The sequence below is a fragment of the Bufo gargarizans genome, chromosome 3, assembly GCF_014858855.1.
Source record: "Bufo gargarizans isolate SCDJY-AF-19 chromosome 3, ASM1485885v1, whole genome shotgun sequence".
Lineage (NCBI taxonomy): Eukaryota > Metazoa > Chordata > Amphibia > Anura > Bufonidae > Bufo > Bufo gargarizans.
In genome coordinates, this window is record NC_058082.1 from 169,807,982 (window position 1) to 169,829,671 (window position 21,690).

General features: G+C 43.7%; 2 protein-coding genes across 2 annotated transcripts in view; one reads left to right on the forward strand and one right to left on the reverse strand.

The window, feature by feature from the left end:
- GTF2F2 (general transcription factor IIF subunit 2) overlaps positions 1–21,690 on the reverse strand; it is a 247,215-nt gene that overhangs the window by 129,475 nt on the left and 96,050 nt on the right. The window lies entirely within an intron of this gene.
- Positions 18,302–21,121, forward strand: KCTD4 (potassium channel tetramerization domain containing 4). Its single transcript, XM_044286549.1, has one exon. It carries the CDS (start codon positions 18,424–18,426, stop codon positions 19,195–19,197), a length of 774 nt encoding a protein of 257 aa, XP_044142484.1. The 5' UTR covers positions 18,302–18,423; the 3' UTR covers positions 19,198–21,121.

Sequence of the window (21,690 nt, forward strand, 5' to 3'; positions counted from 1 at the left end):
CCCGATTTCAGGCTCTGATCTGCGGAGCGCAGATCAGAGCGTGAAACCGGCATTTTAACACTGCCGCGATCCGATTGGTTAGTCTGCACAGACTAACCAATCGGATCGATTGCCGGCAAGGGACCACTCTGATTGGTCTGGTCCCTTGCCGGCATTACCAGACTGTATGCTGTCTGTGACAGCACCAGGGCAGTGGCAGAAGCTTTAATTAAAGATTAAAGAACTGCCATGACGTCTATACACGTGGTAGCTGCACGGGGTATGTGCAGCTATCATGTATATAGACTGATTGCGGTCATGAAGGGGTTAAACACTCCTCCAACCTTCTAGCCATCTTCTCCCCCAACACAGCTGCCCCTTCCCCATTGAGGTGCAGGCCATCCCTACGATAGAGCCTGTAGCCAACAGAGAAGTCGGCCCAGTTCTCCAGGAACCCAAACCCCTCCTTCCTACACCAGTTCTTGAGCCACTTGTTAACCTCCCTAATCTCCCATTGCCTTTCTTGTGTGGCTCGTGGTAATGCAAACAGAAGTGCAGTTTTATTTTAGTTGCCAAAAAAAAAAATCATTCCTTCTCTGAAGTAGCGTATCAGAAATTATGTGGTAATTCACAGCTGTCATAACATGTCAATGACATCAGCACTTGCTATATACATGCGCCATTACTGCAAGAGTCATTAATCTCCATCATCATGTTTGTGAAGTACTGTAAGAGGTTAAACTGTCTGCAGCTTAAAGAAGAATCATGAATAAATCAAGTATTTCTTATTTAAGTCACCTCTTTAGTAGAGGGAGCAAACCTTCAGACTGAGAAATGATTGCTGCAGCTTTCAGGCACAACTGCCTTTCAGCGCTCAGAAAAGCACCATAAGAGAACCCCATTAACATTTTATGAAGAGATATACAAAATCATATTACCGCGCCACGCTCTGCGGAATGACTTTCTGTGGGGCACAGGATTGGACTCTTGTTTTGCCGATTCACAGCACAGACACAATGCTGCGGTATTATGTGCGAACAATAGAGGGAAGACTGTATTTAATTATCATGCTTCACCAAGCTGGCACAAGATTGTCTCTCTGCAATATGCCATGCCTTTTATTTAAATAGAGCAATATACTGCTCCATAACTGTTATTTCAAAATACTTAGCATTGTTTTCACCCTCTAAGAAACACCTTTGAGATCTTTCCTTCCCGTAAGTACCACTGGTATGGGCAATTGTTTGCATCTAAGGCTACATTTCCCCTAGAGGCGCCACTAAAGGAGAAATGAGTGACTGGATAAGGCTTCCCCAGCAATAACAGTTGATTGCCAGGGGTTAAAGAATTGTTCTATAAAAAGGTGACAGAACCCAATTAATGTAATTTCTCCATTTAGTTCTTGAACAAGACTAATGGAAATATGCCAAAAAAGGAAAATCACAAGCGCTGATTTGATGGGTCAGTATGGTCAGTCAGTAGGCGTTAATCATATTAGGGCTCTTTCACACCTGCGTTATTGTCTTCCGGCATAGAGTTCCGTCGTCGGGGCTCTATGCCGGAAGAATCCTGATCAGGATTATCCTAATGCATTCTGAATGGAGTGAAATCCAATCAGGATGCATCAGGATGTCTTCAGTTCCGGAACGGAACGTTTTTTGGCCGGAGAAAATACCGCAGCATGCTGCGCTTTTTGCTCCGGCCCAAAAAACTGAAGACTTGCCGCAAGGCCGGATCCGGAATGAATGCCCATTGAAAGGCATTGATCCGGATCCGGCCTTAAGCTAAACGTCGTTTCGGCGCATTGCCGGATACGACGTTTAGCTTTTTTACAATGGTTACCATGGCTGCCGGGACGCTAAGGTCCTGGCAGCCATGGTAAAGTGTAGCAGGGAGCGGGGGAGCAGTATACTTACCGTCCGTGCGGCTCCCGGGGCGCTCCAGAGTGACGTCAGGGCGCCCCAGGCGCATGGATGACGTGATCGCATGGCACGTTATCCATGCGCATGGGGCGCTCTGACGTCACTCTGGAGCGCCCCGGGAACCGCGCGGACTGTAAGTATACCGCTCCCCCGCTCCTACTATGGCAACCAGGACTTTAATAGCGTCCTGGCTGCCATAGTAACACTGAAAGCATTTTGAAGACGGATCCGTCTTCAAATGCTTTCAGTACACTTGCGTTTTTCCAGATCCGGCGTGTAATTCCGGCAAGTGGAGTACACGCCGGATCCGGACAACGCAAGTGTGAAAGAGGCCTTACCTTGCATTTGTTTAAAGGCCCCCTTACATTGCCTCAATCGCTAAAGCCATCATTGGTCCCCATACAGAATCACTGTTTGCCAGCAGCAGAGGCGGTTTAGACGGCACAATCTGCTGCCGGCAAACGATGATTGAGGCGTCCAGACGAATGGTTCTATTACCCAGTGAACGGGTGTTTCACTTATTCAGTGGGTAATCGACAGCACATTTACACTGGCAGATTATCGGTAACGAGTGTTCGTACTGATGCTCGTCAGTGATAATCTGCTCGAGCATCCGGGTGTAAAGAGGTCTTAAAGGGAACCTGTCACCGGGATTTTGGGTACAGAGCTGAGGACATGGGTTGCTAGATGGCCGCTAGCACATCCGCAATATCCAGTCCCCATAGCTCTGTGTCCTTTTATTGTGTAAAAAAAACGATTTGATACATATGCAAATTAACATAAAAGAGTCATATCTTACTTGTGTGACCAGAGAAGAGTCATATTTTCAAGCTCTGGCTCATCTCAGGTTAATTTGCATATGTATCAAATCGGTTTTTATACACAATAAAAGCACACAGAGCTATGGGGACTGGATATTACAGATGTGCTAGCGGCGATCTAGCAACCCATGTCCTCAGCTCTATACCCAAAATCCAGGTGACAGGTTCCCTTTAAGGGTCCATTCACACGTCGATAGTGTATTGCGGATTCGCAATACACCCGGCCCGACACCCCCATAGAATTGCCTATTCTTGTCCGCTATTGCGGACAAGAATAGAACATGTTCTATTTTTTTTTTTTTTTTTTCGGGAGACACGGACCGGGGCCACGGTTCGGAAACGCGTATGCGGACAGCACACTGTGTGCTGTCCACATCTCTTCCGGCCCCATAGAGAATGAATGGGTCCGGATTCATTCCGCAACGTTGCGGAACGGATCCAGACCCATTCTACGGACGTGTGAATGGACCCTTAGGCTGTGTCCACACAAGTGTTATGGCTTCAAATTTTGAAGGGGCCAAGATGATCCTGATGCATTTGCTAAAATCACTTTAAGAGATTCTGGTAGGACTTCTAGACATAATATTGAATGGTTGGAGCAGCTTAGCATGCTAATCTATTTTGACGGTAAAATAGTAAGGGAAACCTTAATATTTGTGTGTTCTTTAATAGCTTAAAGGGGTTTTCCAGAACACAGATAATGATGGCCTATCCTTCAGAATGATCAATAGCAGAATGGTGGGGGTCCAATACCTCACATCCCTGTGATCAACTGTCTTGAGCAATGGCCTTCCACTGTGTTATGGCTATTCAAGGTTACTGCTGCTCCACTCCCACTCAAGTGAATGGGAGCTAAGCTGGCGTTTGTTGGCAGCGGAAACTACACAGTGAAATAGCCTTCAGCCGATCTGAGGAGGTAATGGTATCAGACCCCCACCTTTCTGATACTGGCCATATGCCCTCCTCATGGCCGCTGGACAAGTACATAACGATATGATGCTCTTATCAATAATTAATGCGAGGAGCATCAGGTACTTATTCACCTGGCCAGCAACTTCAGGTGCCCTCAAGAAATTCAACTGTATCACCATCCTCAGTATGGTGATATAGCAGTATTTTATGTTGCACTGTGGTATTTGGTCTTGTGGGCCGGTGTTTTGTGCTGCACTGTGGTACTGCTGGCCCAACCTACTTCTGTCAATCTGAACTCTCCTACAACTTGGAGCCACTTTTGTTTGTTTTTCCAAGGCCAATATAAGTTCCCAGTTCACCCCTGCTGACAACCTGCCCTAAGGATAGGTCATCAATATCCAATTACCGGAAACCCCATTTAAAAAAAACCTCATTTTCTACATGTCCATAGAGGTGGCAACAACCGTAAATAGGGTATGACATTTACTCACATCCTTTATCCAAGCGGCAGTAGATTAGAATGGACAACACATCCCACCTGACAACCGTCACTTTGAAGATGGCCTCTGATGTACTAATAGCAGTAGGTTACGCTGATGGTTATTTTTAGTTTACTACGTGTGTTGGTGTGGTTGTGTAAGATCATAAAGTGCGATTCTCACATTAGATAACAGCCAATAGCTAACCGAGGGTTAATGGAGGGCAGTTTCTTTAATATAACTATTTTGTAAAGAGATCACAAAGTACAAAAGGTTAACATTATTTTCAAAAGCAGAATTTTGAAAGTGCTGCCCTAACCACAAAACCCATACGAACCCCACATGAACATGATCGGTCCGGGAAAAACGGACCACGTGTCTGCCAGATCTCCTGGGCTGAACGTGCTCCCCTGAACCAAACTGACTGTATCATAGTGTTTTATGATGGTCGGTTCATTATGATCGCAGTTCTCTTGCACTGAACTCACATGATCAGATATCAACTGACTACTACACTGACCAGTTAACTACATTCAATAAACAACTGGTTTCAAATTCACTAGTCACACAAGACAGGATTACTGCAAGACCTGTTTAGACCAAACATCACTTAAAGGGGTTGGCCAGTTTCTAGCTACTTTTGACAAATGTGTATGTAAGATGACTATACGGCACTTACTAATATAGCCTTTGTTGGTATCTGTGCCGCTTGCTATATTTCCAAGCTGTTTGTTTAGAGGTCCCGTCCATAAGACTGCTGCTGATGGTGGGACATGTGCCCAGATACATCATTCAACCGCCTCCATTCAAACACACTGCACCTCTACTAAATTCCCAACAGTGCAAGTGTATATTTTAATAAATGGAGACATCACATGGAGGTGATGTGTCTGGTCACATGACTTTGCAAAGTAGGGGGCATACCTTATGAAATATAGAAAATGGCACAGAATTTCAACAAAGGCTATATTAGTTAGTGCCATATAATCATCCTACATACATACTGGTCAATAATATCCAAAAAGTGGCCAACTCCTTTAAATAGAACCTGTCTGCCAATGGAAAACAGGCTAGACCGTCTCAAAAAGCGGCTCATTCCAAAAGACATTCAAATTAGTGATGCAAACCAAAGTGACAGAGATCTACCAGTCTGGAAAAGATTACAAGCCATTACTAAGGCTCTGGGACTCCAGCAAACCCCAGGGAGAGCAGTTATCCTGAGGAGACATGGAACTAGGGCTGCAGCAAATGACTATTTTAGTAAATCGAGTATTCTACCGATTATTTTTACGATTAATCAAGTAATCTAATAAATTTAAGAAAAAATGAATTAATCTTAGAAAAAATGAATTCATAGCCTGTTTTACTTGATAAAAACTTAGACCCCCTGCCATCAGCCCAAGTGCATCAGTACCCCCTTGTGCCATCACGTCTCCGCTCCCCCTTGTGCCATCACGTCTCCGCTCCCCCTTGTGCCATCACGTCTCTGCTCCCCCTTGTGCCATCACGTCTCCGCTCCCCCTTGTGCCATCACGTCTCCGCTCCCCCTTGTGCCATCACCAAGCACGCATTGACTTCTCATCCAGGAACTCTCAAAAGAACCTAGAAGAACTTCTACAGAACTCCAGGCCTCAAGTCCACATACATGATTCCACTATAAGAAAGACTTCATCAAATATAAGGAATATTGAATTCTGCTCAAATGCAGTTGGGTTTATTTTTCAACTGTAAATTTTTATTAATCCCACGATGCTAGGGAGGCTCATCCCATTGCGGCTGTCACGACCGCTATCCCAGCAGCAGTCGTGTCGCACCAGACGGAGGGGAATGGGGACCCTTATCTACGGATGGGAAATAGAATGGTCACCCCTGACTAACCCTAAGCTGGCACCTGTCTGCCCTGATACCCTAGACGGGGTGTGAACCCGTGCGGCGAGCAGGATGCCTAAACCCTCAGTCACCCTAACAAGACTAGACTGGGGAAAGGCAGATGGGAGCACTAGTCACCATCACTCACGTCTAGGAGAACAACAGGGGAAGACAGCAACAAACAAACAAACAAACAAACAAACAAACAAACAAACAAACAAACAATCTATAACATAGACTTATCCAGTCACGAGCAGAGAAGGTGATCCCAACAACGACAGTCCACGCCAGACCAGAGCTCCACAGCAATACCGTCAAACGATCTCCTCCAAAGGTCAGAATAGCACTGGAAGTAAGGACTATATCTGGCAATGACTGCAAGTGAAACTGAAACTAATATAGTAGCTGGGAGTGGCAGACAGGACTGAGAAGGATGCCTACAAACTCCCAGTCAGGACAAAAAGGTTCACAAGGCAAAACCCGGATGACATACCCTGAACCACGGAGCAAACTCACAAGCTATCGCGAGTAGCAAGTCGCTGCGACCTTCTCCTCCCAAACCTGTCTGGATCAGTCACAGTCGTGACAGCGGCCTGTTATTGGCTGCTCTCCCCATCACCAGATGTTTTGATCCGTGCAATGGGGAGATGCAGCGGCGGCCGTGCAGGGATCAGGATCGATGCAAGTGGTGGGAAACAGGGTAAGTATAATCTATACGAGGAGCCCGGACATTCGGGGGGGGGGGGGGGCATTAAAGGGAACTTGCTTGGAAAGAAGGGACTCATTTTTTTTTAAATGCTACACACGCACGTGTCTCTGCCAACATCCATTTCTCCAGTTTGACCCACTAACATACACTTCAGTATGACTGGCAAGTCTCTTCCTTTACATAAATCCACTTCAAATTAAAGCGCTATAGTGGTTAAAGACTATGTTATAGAACAGGAGGAGCAGTGCAGATTTACTGTATATCAAGTTATATTGAAAAAGAGTCAGCATAACTCTTTTACATATTTATATTCCTGCTCATTCTGAGAATTGAAGTCCAGGAGACGGTCCTATTGGTGATTGACAACTATCTGTATATATAGTTGTATAGGGAAAACTATAACATTAAAGGGAACTTGCTTGGAAAGAAGGGAATCTTTTTTTAAAATGCTACACACGCACGTGTCTCTGCCAACATCCATTTCTCCGGTTTGACCCACTAACATACACTTCTCCGTCTCCTGGACTTCAAAGCCCAGAATGAGCAGGAATAGAAATTAATATTTTTCCTAGAGCTCCTTCTGCTCTATAACACGCTGCCTTCAATTCCATGTCGAATGTGACAGGTTCCATTTAAATAAGTGTTTATTTGATCAGGAGTTCAGAGGTAAGAGCTCTACATGAGCTGTCAGCTGACAGGATTTAAAGCATATAGAAAGTCACAGCTGACAAATAGACTGCTTTCTTTTAACCCTTGTATCCCAGACATGGCTAACCATTTTTAATAAAGATCAATAAAAGTATCTTAGCCTACAATGAGTAAAAATGCAATGATAAAATGCCCCCAAAAGGTGTACATATCCTTTAAGAGCAAATAAAGCGTTCAATGGGATCACAGCACCTGTTACCCCTAACAGCAGACCGCACAACAGGTGCCCTTTAAAAGGCTATGAACACCTTTAGGAGCATTTTTTATTACTGCATTCTATACGGTGTTCCAATTTTCTATGCACATGCCATTTTACTTGTTTTTCCCTATACAGTCAGTATAAGCATGGATTTTTTTAATCCTCTGCAGTTCTATTACAATGCGGAGGTTGTTACTAGTAGAAGTACTGATAATGGCTTTATTCATATTTTAAAAAGAACACAAAATCTAAATTATTCTGCAGAATTTCGTTTCTGAAAACATTCAGTGGGTCATAATGACATTTTTCCACAGATAATGTAACACAAATGAACACAACTTAAAGTAGTATAAAAGAAAAGTTTATATTTCCAGATCAAGTTACATACTGATATATAAACCCGTCTTTCAGATGACTTGTACAGCTGTTATCGATTGAACTTGTAAGTCCATGTACAGTATAGTTCCAGCTTGTATTTCATTAGCGGGTGCCAGTTTTGCCTCCCAGAGCTGCAGTTTTGAGGGAAACTACGACCCGTCTCATAGATCTTCCTTGAAAGGCCTTTTTCACACCAGCGAGTTCCACGCATTGGACTGACAGCATGCGTCAGCGAGAGCACCCGTCCTGACCTCCCAGCAGTGACGGGGTCGCATAGCATTATACCGATTGATGATACCATGTTAATCCTTAGAGATCTGGAATGTATTGGATAACACTGACGGCATTATGCCAGTGCTATACAATACAGTCCAGAACTGTAAGGGTTATATAGCATCGTAAATCAATATAATGCTATTCATCCCCCGTCAGTGCTTGGAGGTCAGGACGGGTGCTCTTGCTGACACATGCTACGAGTCCAATGCATGGAACTTGCTCGTTTGAAAAGGGGCCTACAGATGCTCCACAAGTTCTCAATAGGATTGAGGTCAGGAGATGATGGTGGCCAAACCATGATTTTATCTCCTTTTGCAACCAAGGAGTCAGTTGTGATCTGTGCAGCATTGGATGGTGCACGATCTTGTAAAGAAAATAATTTTATTGCAGAAGGCACGATTCTTCTTTTTATACCATGGCAGAAAATACTCAATTAGGAACTCCACATATCGTTCACAGTTCATTTTTGACGCTTTTTCATTTTGAAAAGTAGTCTTCATTTGGTTAGAGGGGCTGTCCCACAAAAAAAATATTCTACAGTTTTCCAACCAGCACCTTGATCTGAATACTTTTGTAATTGCATGTATGGCCGCCGAGTTATTCAATAAAATGCATCTGTTTGTTCTTTTATTTCTTTGTCCTGCTCAGTTTCATCCTTCAACTGCCTCCTGAGCTCTGATAGTTAGACAGCTGTAGCAGAAAGTAACACCCCTGAGCTGCAGCAGAAGGGACACACCCTGTAAGCGGCCAGCTTGATATAAATCTAGCAGAGCAATGAATGGGAAGATCTCGAACTATGTGAGGTACAGGGCTGGTTCTAGCTTTGTTAGAAAGAGACTGTCATGTACTATATGATGTCTGATTTTCATTAACATTAATCATGGAATAACCCCTTAAACTATGGTTACAGATAGATAAGATACAAGTTTATGCACAGCTATGAACTTGTCAAGGGTCTTAGAGCATGGAGAAGTTTGTGAGACTCCGGAGGCACCAGCAGATTCACATACATGATCACTGCTCATTATTAGCATTTTTATAGTGGCTTTCATTAACCCTTTCTAGACCATGTGATTCCCGGTTTTCATTTTTTACTCACTCGTCTTCTCAGAGCCATAGCTTTTTTTGATTTTCCATTCACAGACGTATGAGGGTTTTTTTTGTTTTGTTTTTTTCAGGAGAAACTGCACTTTCTAATGACATCACTTAAGGCTACTTTCACACTAGCGTTCGATCGGATCCGTTCTGAACGGATCCGATCATATTAATGCAGACGGAGGCTCCGTTCAGTACGGATCCGTCTGCATTAATAACTTAGAAAAAATTCTAAGTGTGAAAGTAGCCTCAGACGGATCCGTTCAGGCTTTCAATGTAAAGTCAATGGGGACGGATCCGCTTGAAGATTGAGCCATATGGTGACATCTTCAAGCGGATCCGTTCCCATTGACTTACATTGCGGAGGCTGAACGCCGCCAGACTGATGCAGTCTGAGCGGATCCGCTCCATTCAGACTGCATCAGGGCTGGACGGAGGCATTCTGCTCCGCTCGTGAGCTCCTTCAAACGGAGCTCACGAACGGACCTATGAACGCTAGTGTGAAAGTAGCCTAATACTGCAATAAAACTTAGGGTACTTTAACACACGTTAAACCTTTCTGGTATTGAGTTCCGTTCTAGGGGCTCAATATTGGGAAAAAAACTGATCCGTTTTATCCCCATGCATTCTAAATAGAGAGCAATCCGTTCAGGATGCATCAGGATGTCTTCAGTTCAGTCACTGTACGGTTTTTGGACAGAGAAAATACCGCAGCATGCTGCAGTATTTTCTCCGGTCAAAATTCCGGAACACTTGCCGGAATGCCAGATCCGGCATTATTTTCCATTGAAATGCATTAATGCCGGATGCAGCCCCAAGTGTTCCAGAAAAAGATAAATACTGGATCTGTTTTTCCGGATGACAACCGGAGACACAGATCCGGTATTGCAATGCATTTGTAAGACGGATCCGCATCCGGATCCATCTACAAATGTTACCCGTTTGCATACAGATTGCCGAAACTGCCTTCCGGAATTTAACAACGCAAGTGTGAAAATACCCTTACTGGGAAGCTCAAAAAAATAATTCCAAAAGGGATGGAATTGCAGTAAAGTGTGAATCCGTCAGTTTTATAGGTTTTAAAGGCGTTGTCTCACTTCAGCAAATTACAATTATCATGTACAGAAAGTGAATACAAGGCACTTACTAATGCATGGCGATTCTCCATATTGTTTCCTTTGCTGGCTTAATTCATTTATTCATCACATTATACACTGCTCTTTTCAGGGGTTGCGATCACCCTACAATCTAGCAGCGATGGTCGTGCTTATACACTATAGGAAAAAGATCTGGCCGGGACCGTGGGACTGCACATAGGCCGGCACTTTTTCCTAGTGTGCAAGCACTGCCACCACTGTTGGATTACAGGGTAATTATAACAGGATAATAGCAGTGTATAATGTGACGGAAAAATGAATCAAGCCAGAAGGAGGCAATATGGACAATCACAATACGTTAGTAAGTGCCTTATATTAACTTTCTAGATAAGTGCCATTTGCTGAAGTCAGACAACCCCATTAAAAAACAAAAAAAAGGTCTGTTGCATTTCCATATTCTAAAATGTTTTACATTTACATCTATGAAGCTGTGTAAGGACTTTTTTGCAGGGCGTTCCATAGTTTTTATTCTATGACTTTTTGATCTCTTTATAAAAAAAAATATTGGGGGAAAAACAATGGCAAATCACCCATCTTAATTTTTTTTCCATTACAGTGCTCAACGTACAGGTTAAATACGTTTATGTTGTAATAGTATGGGCATCTTGGTACAAGGCAGCGCTAATTTATTTATCATTTTTAATATGGGTAAAGGGGGGGATGATTAGAATTTTTTTTATTTTATATTTTTCAAACTTTTTACTCTTTTCTCTTTAAGTCCCCTTGGAGTCTATGGGAGATTCACTATGTTCCTATGTCCAAAGGAAAATAGCTGTAGCCGGCCTCAGAACCTTCAGAGGGACAGAGGCTGCCACAACCACCCTGATCTTGGCACGGGGGAGCCATTCAGGTCCCAGGTGTGAAGTGCTCCCAAGGAAAGACCATGGAATCTTTGGGGTTTAATGTGTGATCTGTGCCAATAATACCCACACGTCAGTGTTTGGACAGAGATTTCCATCAGTGATTTGGAGTCAAAACCAGGTGCGGCTCTAAACACAGAACAGGTGCAGATCTTTCCATTATACCTTATGTCTGTGGAGGCTCCAGTCCTGGTTTTGGCTCACAATCACTGATGGAAATCACTGAACAAAACACTGACATGCGAATGAGGCTTAACAGACATTTCTTTCGGGTGTCTGCTGTGTAACACAGCAGGCACCTGTGGGCTATAGCGCTCACTCAGATTCTAAACGAGCACAGTGTTTAAATGCCTGACACCCTCTGTGCATGTATGGCAGAGACTGGCGAGGGTTAGGATTAACAGAAACTTTCCTTAATAAGCCTTTATCATGTCGCATTTGCCTGTACTGTGAATTACTCTTAAATCTCTTCACAATTTGATGAGCTCGCTTCAGTTTTCGTGAAATATCAATTGTTTTCATACCTTTAGCAAGGCATTGAACCATTTCCTGCTTTTCATCTTCAGAAAGGTATTTTTTTCATTTCCATAATGAGGAACACTCTCTCTAAATAATGTTTATTTTAACTAATATCACATGGCAATTTAATTAACCCGAGATTGATATCAGACATCTAAAAAGATATGAGAAATAAAACACTTATTTTTAAAAACTAAAACCTAAATGCTAATTATGCTGAAATCCTATTAATAGTTCACTTGCATAATAATTTGGAACACAGTGGAGGAGATTTATCAAGGCAGCCACTTTCGGCGTCAGTCTTTTTTTTTTTTAAACTTTTTATTTACTAATTATTAACCCGCTTAGGGGCGGCTAGAACCCTTGCTCTATTCACCCTAATAGAGCTGTATTAGGGTGAATAGGACTTCATACTCTCCCTGCTGCCCTGTGCATAGTACACACAGCAGCAGGGAGCTGACTATGGCAGCCAGGGCTTCAGTAGCATTCTGGCTGCCATGGTAACCGATCGGAGCCCCGCAATTACACTGCTGGGGCTCTGATCGGAACTGCCACTGCACCACCAATGAGGAAGATGGGAGTGGACCCTGTGTGGCCACGGTCACCAATGACTTTAATCCTGGGGGGGTCCCACTGAGCCACTAATGAAGATAACTCACCCATTAATTCAAATACAGGAGGTGGGTGCCGGCTGCAGAATCATATAGTAGTCACCCGACCTCTATGACAGGGAGCTGCGATCCGTGGCAGTTAACCCCTCAGGTGCCGCCCATGACGGGGTTAACTGCCGCAGATCACAGCACCCCGTCAACTAGGCACAACACTCTTCATAAATTAGGCGTATATTCCGCTGGCAGTCTATGCGCCTAAGTAGAAATCTATGACAGCCTAGAGCTGCCGTAGATTTCTGGCTTTATTTGTGCCTGAAAACTGGCATAAATAAAGATGAATTTGCCTTGGCTGTTGGCCACGTCTCTTTTCCACCCTTGTCACACACCCTTTTGGAGTAATATGATATAACAAAAAAAAAAAAAAAAAAAAAAAAAAGGGAGCTCCATGCAGTATAAGAATGTATTGTTCCGATGAGCGACGTTATTGTTTCGGGAAATGACTTCATAAATTAATTTGTACTGTAAAAAAAACTCGGGAAGCAATAACTTCAGCTCATCGGAGCCTATACATTCTAAAACTATACAGAGCTCCTGCTCCGTACAGTATTGGAACAAAGTTTTATGCGAATCGACTTCACATGGATGTTTGGAAGTCAATTCTCTTATCCATAGTCTTGACTTTAAAGGGGTATGCCAGTAGGTAAAAGTTATTCCCTATCCACAGTTCACGAGAACAGGGGCCCCGCACCCCCTGCTGCTCCCCTGAAATGAACGGAGCAGCCGGTCAGGCAAGCGCACGGCCACTCCATTCATTTCTATGGTAATTTCGGAGAGAGTCGAGACTGGCCGCTCCATTCATTTCAGTGGTCCCAGTGGTAGGACCCCCACTGAGCTGATAGTTATCCCCTATCCTATGGATAGGTGATAACTTTTACCTACTGGAATATCACTTTAAAGGGCAGAGGGTGCGGCAGCTGTAGAGAGCAGAACCCCTAGGTGTAACAGAAATGTGCCCGTTGCTCCTGGTTTCCAATTTGCATATATTAAAACTTCATTTTTCTCAGCATTAAGCCTTATGCACACGTCCGTAGAACACAGTCCGTGTGATACCGGCCTGGATTTCTTCATCTGGATTGGTTGCTATGACGCCGCGCGCTTCCTGCTGCCGCCGCAGTACAGTGATACACTGTAGGGGGGCGTTGCTGGGCACTACAGCAGAGTAATAACGCCCCTCTGGGCACCTTGAGACTTCATTTGCATATCAGAAAAATCGCTTTTTAATAAGAATGAAAAGTTGAATAAAAGAAAGAAGACACATGTAGGCAAGAAGGTACTTTATTGCACATTGCTATGTTAACGGTTTTATATGGTCAAAATAGGTGACAGATTCCCTTTAAACCAGATCGACAGGCCAACCATGCCCACTTTTGTACCCATTATTCACAAAACTAAATTTTGAATACATTTTGTGGAAATAAGTCCCAAAGCCCAATTTTGCGACTTTTTGAACCACAATTCTGGAGTGCAGGATTTCGGATAAATCCACATCCATATGATATAGAGTTTTCTAAAAACAATGTTATTAATACAAGACCGAAGTAACTTAAAAAGATACCGCAATCTACAGTCTACCCTGTAATCCAAATATTAAAGTGTTTTCTTTGAATATTAGGCTTGCTTGTAGTGTTGAAGGCTATGTACAGTACATAAAAGTGCTAGTGAGAAAACGTGGTAAGCCCTACTTGTGTGTTAAAGAGTTTGTGCCAAGTTTTGAAGTTACGGATAACTAGGCCACCCCACCGATCCACAGGACAGTGTTTCCCAGAACTGATGAAGGGACAGACTGGGCATGGGTCCTGCTATTCTACTCATTCTCATTCTTGGAGATAGAGTAGAGCCTCTCACTGCATAGGGGATAACTTCAAAACTTGGCACAACCCCTTTAAACTAGTCATTACCAACCAGATTAAAGAGTCCAAAAAGTTTGGCCAGAGGGCAGGACGACTAAACCAAGAGTTGAGGAGATGACAGGAGAGGTGGTGCTGGAGCATCGGGGGGGGGGGGGGGGGGGGGGTCTAACAAATGAGTATGGGTTCTCTTGTTATTTAATGCATTTTCCTCTCAAACTGTTTTCTTTACCATCTTAGAAAACCCCTTTAAGGCGATCTGGCAGCTGGAGTGAGTAGTGGACGATGAATGGATTAACCAGTAATGAGTACTGCAGCAAGAGCTGGTGTGACACATGAGACCATTAAGTGCTTCATACTAAAAAAAAATAGGACGAGGGGAGAAATATCTCATTAAATCTGTAGTGTTATGAGTGGATGACATCAAACCCAGTACAGATAAATTATCAGAGATGACAGCACATAGCAATAAGGTATCTAATACCTAAAAAGGTCCATCAGCCTTCACCCATCTATACACTGCTGGGCTGATTTGCCACAATCAATACTAAATGCTTTATAGTTAAACAGTTTTAAATTATAATTATACTAATTATATGCATTCATCTTCTAAATTGCACTGGGTTGGTTGCTACGGGTGACAAATCTACTTTATAGGACCATCTGAAACGAGACCAATGCTTCAGCCGATCCATCCACTTAAAAGGAAACCATGTATTCGCTGCTCTCGTCGTACTAAGTTCTCTGACCCAGGTGACGGTGAAGCATCTACTGCCAGCTTTTCACCGGGAAGCCAGGAATTAAAATGTAAGAACATGGACAAATGGACTGTGGGTGCACAAAGGACGACTACCAGCAAATGAACAACGGCGATGCTGCTGGTTGCCGTGGTAACTGACACTGAACACATCTGCGAAGCATTAAACTTCCATCTCACATTTAAGGACCTATATCTACCATGTCGATGACCATACAAGTACGCCTTTTACTTTGGACCGCTTAAGAAGAACGAGTCAGAATTTACATTTATCAAAAATATACATATACAAATGGCTCGCCTTAATTGCTGCGAAACCTGTGACTGCTTGTTTCTACGAGAAACCTGTTATTTAACAGTAAGCTTTTACTAAGTGTTGGCTTTTATCTTCCACTAAGGAATACATCAGAACCAAGCGCCACAACATAAAAGCCTCTGATAACTCCTTCTCTGCCACTCGCCTAAACGAGAAGAATGGAAAAGAAATGCAACTTTATACGTTCTCCTGCGCAATCATCATTCCAAAAAGAGCAGAGACTGCACGAAACGTAAATCCAGTTTATGTGCCTTCTACGCTAAAACGATTCACATTATCCCAACACAAATGTCACCTATCAAGAAATGTTCAAGAGGGGCCTGGATGGTTACTAGACTTCTGAAGGATGTTGACCCAGGGATTTACACGGATGGAATTTTTTCCGCTGGTATGGGGTTATTGGTATCTGCCTCATTGGGTTTTTACCCTTACTCTGGATCAACATGGCAGCATTATAGTTTGGATGTGATGGACACTGCAGCTAAGGGTACTTTCACAGTTGCGTCAAAGTTTTCCGGTATTGAGTTCCGTCCTAGGGGCTCAATACTGGAGAAAAACTGATCAGTTTTATCCTAAGGCTACTTTCACACTTGCGGCAGAGTGATCTGGCAAGCAGTTCCGTCGCCAGAACTGCCTGCCGAATCCGGCAATCTGCATGCAAACGGACAGCAGATGCGGATCAGTCTCACAAATGCATTGCAAGAACGGATCCGTCTGTCCGTTTGTCATATGGACAAACTAATCAGTTTCTATTTATTTTTTTCACATTTTTAAAGGTCTGCACATGCACAGCTTAGTAGGACGGATCCGGCATTGCGGTATTTTTAAAGCCGGATCCAGCACTAATGCATTTCAATGTAAATTAATGCCGGATCCAGCATTCCGGCAAGTGTTCCGTAATTTTGGACAGAGATAAAACCGTAGCATGCTGCGGTATCATCTCCGTCCTAAAAAGTCAAAATGACTGAACTGAAGACATCCTGATGCATCCTGAACGGATTTCTCTCCATTCAGAATGCATTAGGATAAAACTGATCAGTTATTTTCAGTCATTGAGCCCCTAGGACGGAACTGTGTGCCGGAAAAGAAAAACGCTAGTGTGAAAGTACCCTAAAGCAATCCGTTCAGAATGCATCAGGATGTCTTCAGTTCAGTCCTTTTACGGTATTTGGACGGAGAAAAAACCTGCAGCATGCTGCATTTTTCTCTCCAGCCAAAAATCCTGAACACTTGCTGGAATGCCGGATCCAGCATTTTTTTCCATTGGAATGTATTAGTGCCAGATCCGGCATTAAAATTGCTGCATTGACGCATCCGGTCTTCCGGTCTGAACATGCGCAGACCTTTAAAAATGTAAAAGGAAAAAAAAACGGATCCGTTTTTCCGGGTGACACTGGAGAGACAGATACGGTATTGCAATGCATTTGTGAGACAGATCTACAAATGGTTTCCGTTTGCATACAGATTACCGGTACGGCAGGCTGGAATCCAGCAACCCAAGTAGCCTAAGAATTCACATGAACTATGTAACGGTTCCATTTCTGGTGACTGAAGTACGATGCCCTGTTCTTCTCTACTAACCTGCAACAACCCAGAGGCATCTATACCTTGTGGTATTTTAGTGTCTGACTACTATGGAGGACACATGGTGCCACATGTGAAATAAGACTATTAAAAGGGTCTTGACACTTGATATCTACAAGGAGTTCTCCAGGATTTTTTATATTAATGGCCTATCCTCAGGATAGATAATCAATATTAGATCGGTAGGAGTCCAACACCCCTACCAGTCAGCTCACCAAGCACAGCGCTGTACATCGTATAGTGGTTGTGCTTGGTATTACAGCTCAGCCCCATTCACTTGAATGGGACTGAGCTGCACCTAGGCAATGTGACCTATGAATGTGACATTACTGGCCTAGGAAGAGGCCCAAGTGCTCACCGAGTGCCACAGCTGGCTGGTGGAGGTGTCATTTGAACCCCTCAGATCTTATATCCTGTCCTAAATTTTTTACCTATATTTGTAGGGTGATTGCTAAGGACAATTCCTCTGTTGTACCCCAAGTATATGATGCTCTCAGAAATCAAGAGGGTTGTGGATGAGAGCGAGTTCTGCACAGAATACTCTTTACTCCCTTTTGTGAAGTCCCCTAGTGGTGGGCGACACATACATACCGTATATGCTCACTGTAAAAAATAAATAAAAAATAATAATATAGTGCCAAAGGGTATGGGCACTGGGCAGCAAGTTAGCACAACACCTGTACCTTCAATGTAACCGCAGTCCAGCCACAAAGGAGCCGCTCGGTACTGCAAGCAATGGAAGCAGCACCACCGTGACTTGTATACGATTTTACGCTCTCGTTACACTAGGTCATAACACAATAACGTTACATCCCTATGTTAAAGTCGTTTTCGGACAGAGGCCATGCCCTGTGATTGATTTGTCCTGTCTCTGTACATAGGATCTCTGAAACTTTTCAGAAGAGCTCATACTTGTCAGCCTAAGAACTGAATAAAAAAAACACTATACAGAATAATCAAATAGCATAATAAACATATCATAGTAAACTGAAAAACTGCTCATTTTAAGCCACCATACATACTGTACAGCCTGCCATTAATTAGTACGAGGTATAACGGCTCTGGGACACATATATGAAACAAGTTAAGCCCAGCAGGGTGCAGGAGGAGAGTCCAGAGAGCAAAGCCCTTTCATGGTTAAATGCTAATGTCTTTTTTTTCCCAGCTGTGTTGCTGCTATCTTGCTGTTTGCATAGCTCATACGCCACCTACTGCAAAACCGAGCTGACAGCTCATGCAATGCTGGTGGTGGTTTCATTCCATCATCGTGGCAGATCTGAATACCACTCTATTTTTTTTATAATTTTGCTTTGAAACCAAACAAGAGCAAGGCCAGATAGTGAACGTAACACACAGTTGCTCAGAATGGAACGCAGAATCAACAGAAGGGAGAAGGAGAGCGATGACAAATGCAACAGTTCAGAAGACGGAGAGCAAAGCACAAACTGCAAGACGGCTCTGGTTACCCTTAATGTTGGGGGATATCTGTACATCACACAAAGGCAGACCTTATCCAAGTTCCCGGACTCTTATCTCGAAGGTGTGGTGAACAGGAGGATTTTCTGCCCCATTGATACAGATGGACACTACTTCATCGACAGGGATGGGCTCCTCTTTAGGCATGTTCTAAACTTTCTCCGGAATGGAGAACTCTTACTACCAGAGGGCTTCCAAGAAAACCACCTTTTGGCGCAGGAAGCTGATTTCTTCAAGCTCAAAGCACTGAGCGAAGCCGTAAAAGCAAGGTGGGAGAAGGAGAAGCAGGCGGCCAGAGAAACCACTTTTCTAGAAATCACAGATAACCATGACAGGTCTCAAGGGCTGAGGATCTTCTGCAATGCCCCCGACTTTATATCCAAAATAAAAGCGCGCATTGTCCTGGTTTCTAAAAGCAGACTGGACGGCTTTCCTGAGGAGTTCTGCATTTCTTCCAATGTTATCCAGTTTAAATATTTCATCAAGTCAGAAAACGGGACCCGGCTTGTGCTGAAGGAAGACAATACCTTTGTTTGCACCTTAGAAACTCTCAAGTTTGAAGCCATCATGATGGCACTCAAGTGTGGCTTCAGACTCCTGACAAGCCTTGACTGCTCGAAAGGGTCGATTGTGCAAAGCGATGCACTTCATTTTATCAAGTAATGACTCCATCGCTAAACAAAGGGAGCCAAGCATGCAGCAAGCCTCATTACACAGCGGCAGTCTGGAATAACAAGACATACCCTGCAAGCAAAGGAGACCTGCTGCCAACCCATACCGGAGGCAAGGGTATGTCCATTTCTGTTAAAACATGATGCCCCTATTTACACAGGCTGCAGCAAATCCTCCGCTTTATAGGCGCAGACTAGTGCTTCCACGAACATGGCTACCATCCAATGAAAGGGTTAAGTCTCTGTTCTTCACCCTGCCAGCCCTGCCGAAACGCAGTGTGTACTCATTTTTATTTCTTTGGCTGAGGTAAACAGAGCCGCTCTCTCCATGGCCATCAAGTCTACAAAGCACAATGTCTTCGATTCAACATTCAGGATTTGGAGAAAGGCGACGTCTCCTTCCCATGTACAGTCTATAACATCTAGACTTAAAGGGATATTTGCTTTTCACATCCAGTTCTTTTCTAGGGACACAAAAATCCAGACAGTGAATGCTGTGATGCTTTACTAGTCATTTTCTGCCGTTCGGTTGCATGTTCACCCTCCACTCATAGAAGGTTACTTGAGGTAAGAGGTACAAGCAGTTAACTATATGTACTGTAGAACTGAAAGGTGGGAGGACATTGGCAAAGCTGGAAGTACCACGAGGCAGAATGTGCTCACACATGGTCAATCACTACATATGCAGTGAACATTGAGACTATCTCACCGAAAACAGCTAAAATAGTCAAAATGATTGGATCCAACTACTGCTTGACCAAAGGAACATTTTACCAACTCAGATGTTCTTCTTGCTGTATATGTACTGAGCAAAACATTTAAGCCCCATTATGGGGAGTAGCAAAACGTATTCTAGTGAATTATGTCTGGATTTAAGGGCCCACTGCTCTGCCATCTTCTGTGCTTAAACCAACCTACATCATGGCATAGTGCAGCTGCCCATCGGCTGAGGAGCGGGTAACCTGGCTGCACCAGCGGAGCACCAGCTTACGCAAGTTTAACAAGTTGCTGGCTACATTTTGCACTATTTCAAGCATATGGATAAAATATCATTAACATTTGTAAGGTTTTTCTTTTTGTATTATACTGTAGTAGACTCGATGCCAGGTTTTGTACTATTTAATGGATGTGTGTAAACAGTCAAATATTTGTTACTATAATGCAGTAACGGGTGTCACCCTAAAATGATCATATCAACGTATATATATGACCTACTGTATTTAGCTCCTTACTAGTTTGTGACAGACAGCCAATGGAAGGATAAGGGGTTTTATAATGGAGAAAGGTTAGAAAAAGCACACAAGGCAATCCAACAGCACAACCCCCCTGCTAGTGATAGGGTAGTTACTCATTTATTATGGTCTCGTCGGTGTTAAAGTCCAACTCCACTCAAAATCAGGTTCTGCCAATCAGTTCTCATGAATGGCACAGTCTTCAACTCCATAGGTAGGTACTTTTCTTGGTGGTTCTGAATACTGAGAAGCTGCTATTGGTTAGTATAGAATGGACTGTCCTTTAAGAGCACCTTTCACATCTCCTGATAGTTTTTAGCAGCTTCTTGCATTGTCCTGCAGTCAGGAACGTCTAATGACTATTTTGCATCTTTCCTCTACTATTCCTACTTGAAGTTTTTAGATGAATTCCGAGCAGTCTGCAGTACAGGTCCAACTGGGTGTTATCAGTGGGGGCCTGTCCCAGCAAAGTCTGCTTCAGGTAACAGTGACTGGATAGTATCAGACTGCGCAGGGAAACCCCTCAACTGGTAGAACCCAGTTGTACATTTATTGCAAACTAGTAGGAATACTAGAGGACTGGCACAACAAAGTTAGGCTGCATGCACACGACCGTGACATTTTTTGCGGTCAGCAAACTGCGGATCCGCAAAAAAACGGAAGCCGCCCGTGTGTCTTCCGCAATTTGCGGAACAGGCGGCCCATTGTAGACATGCCTATACTTGTCCGCAAAACGGACAAGAATAGGACATGCTATATATTTTTTTGCGGGGCATCGGAACGGAGCAACGGATGCGGACAGCACACGGAGAGCTGTCCGCATCTTTTGCGGCCCCATTGAAGTGAATGGGTCTGCACCCGAGCTGCAAAAACTGCGGCTCGGATGCGGACCCGAAAAACGGTTGTGTGCATGAGGCCTTATAAGAATAGATGCTCCACAATTGTCATTTACATGGGAAATGCAAGTAGTTACTAGAATAGACATATCAGGGGAGGGGACAGGTCCTCTTTAACGGTGCTACATTTATGTAGTTTCCAGCCAGAGTACCAAGCTTGCCTTTTGGGCAATTATGTTCATCTCCAGTCAAATCAGAGGCCCTGGGGGAGAATCATCAGGACCATCGCTTTCCGTGCCGGTCTTGATATCCCCTGCACTGTTGGAGGATGTGCCTAATTAATGACGAGGAGTGTGCATCTTCTGGCAGTCCACGCACCTCGACAGAAATCTACCACAGCTCATCATTTGCACTAGA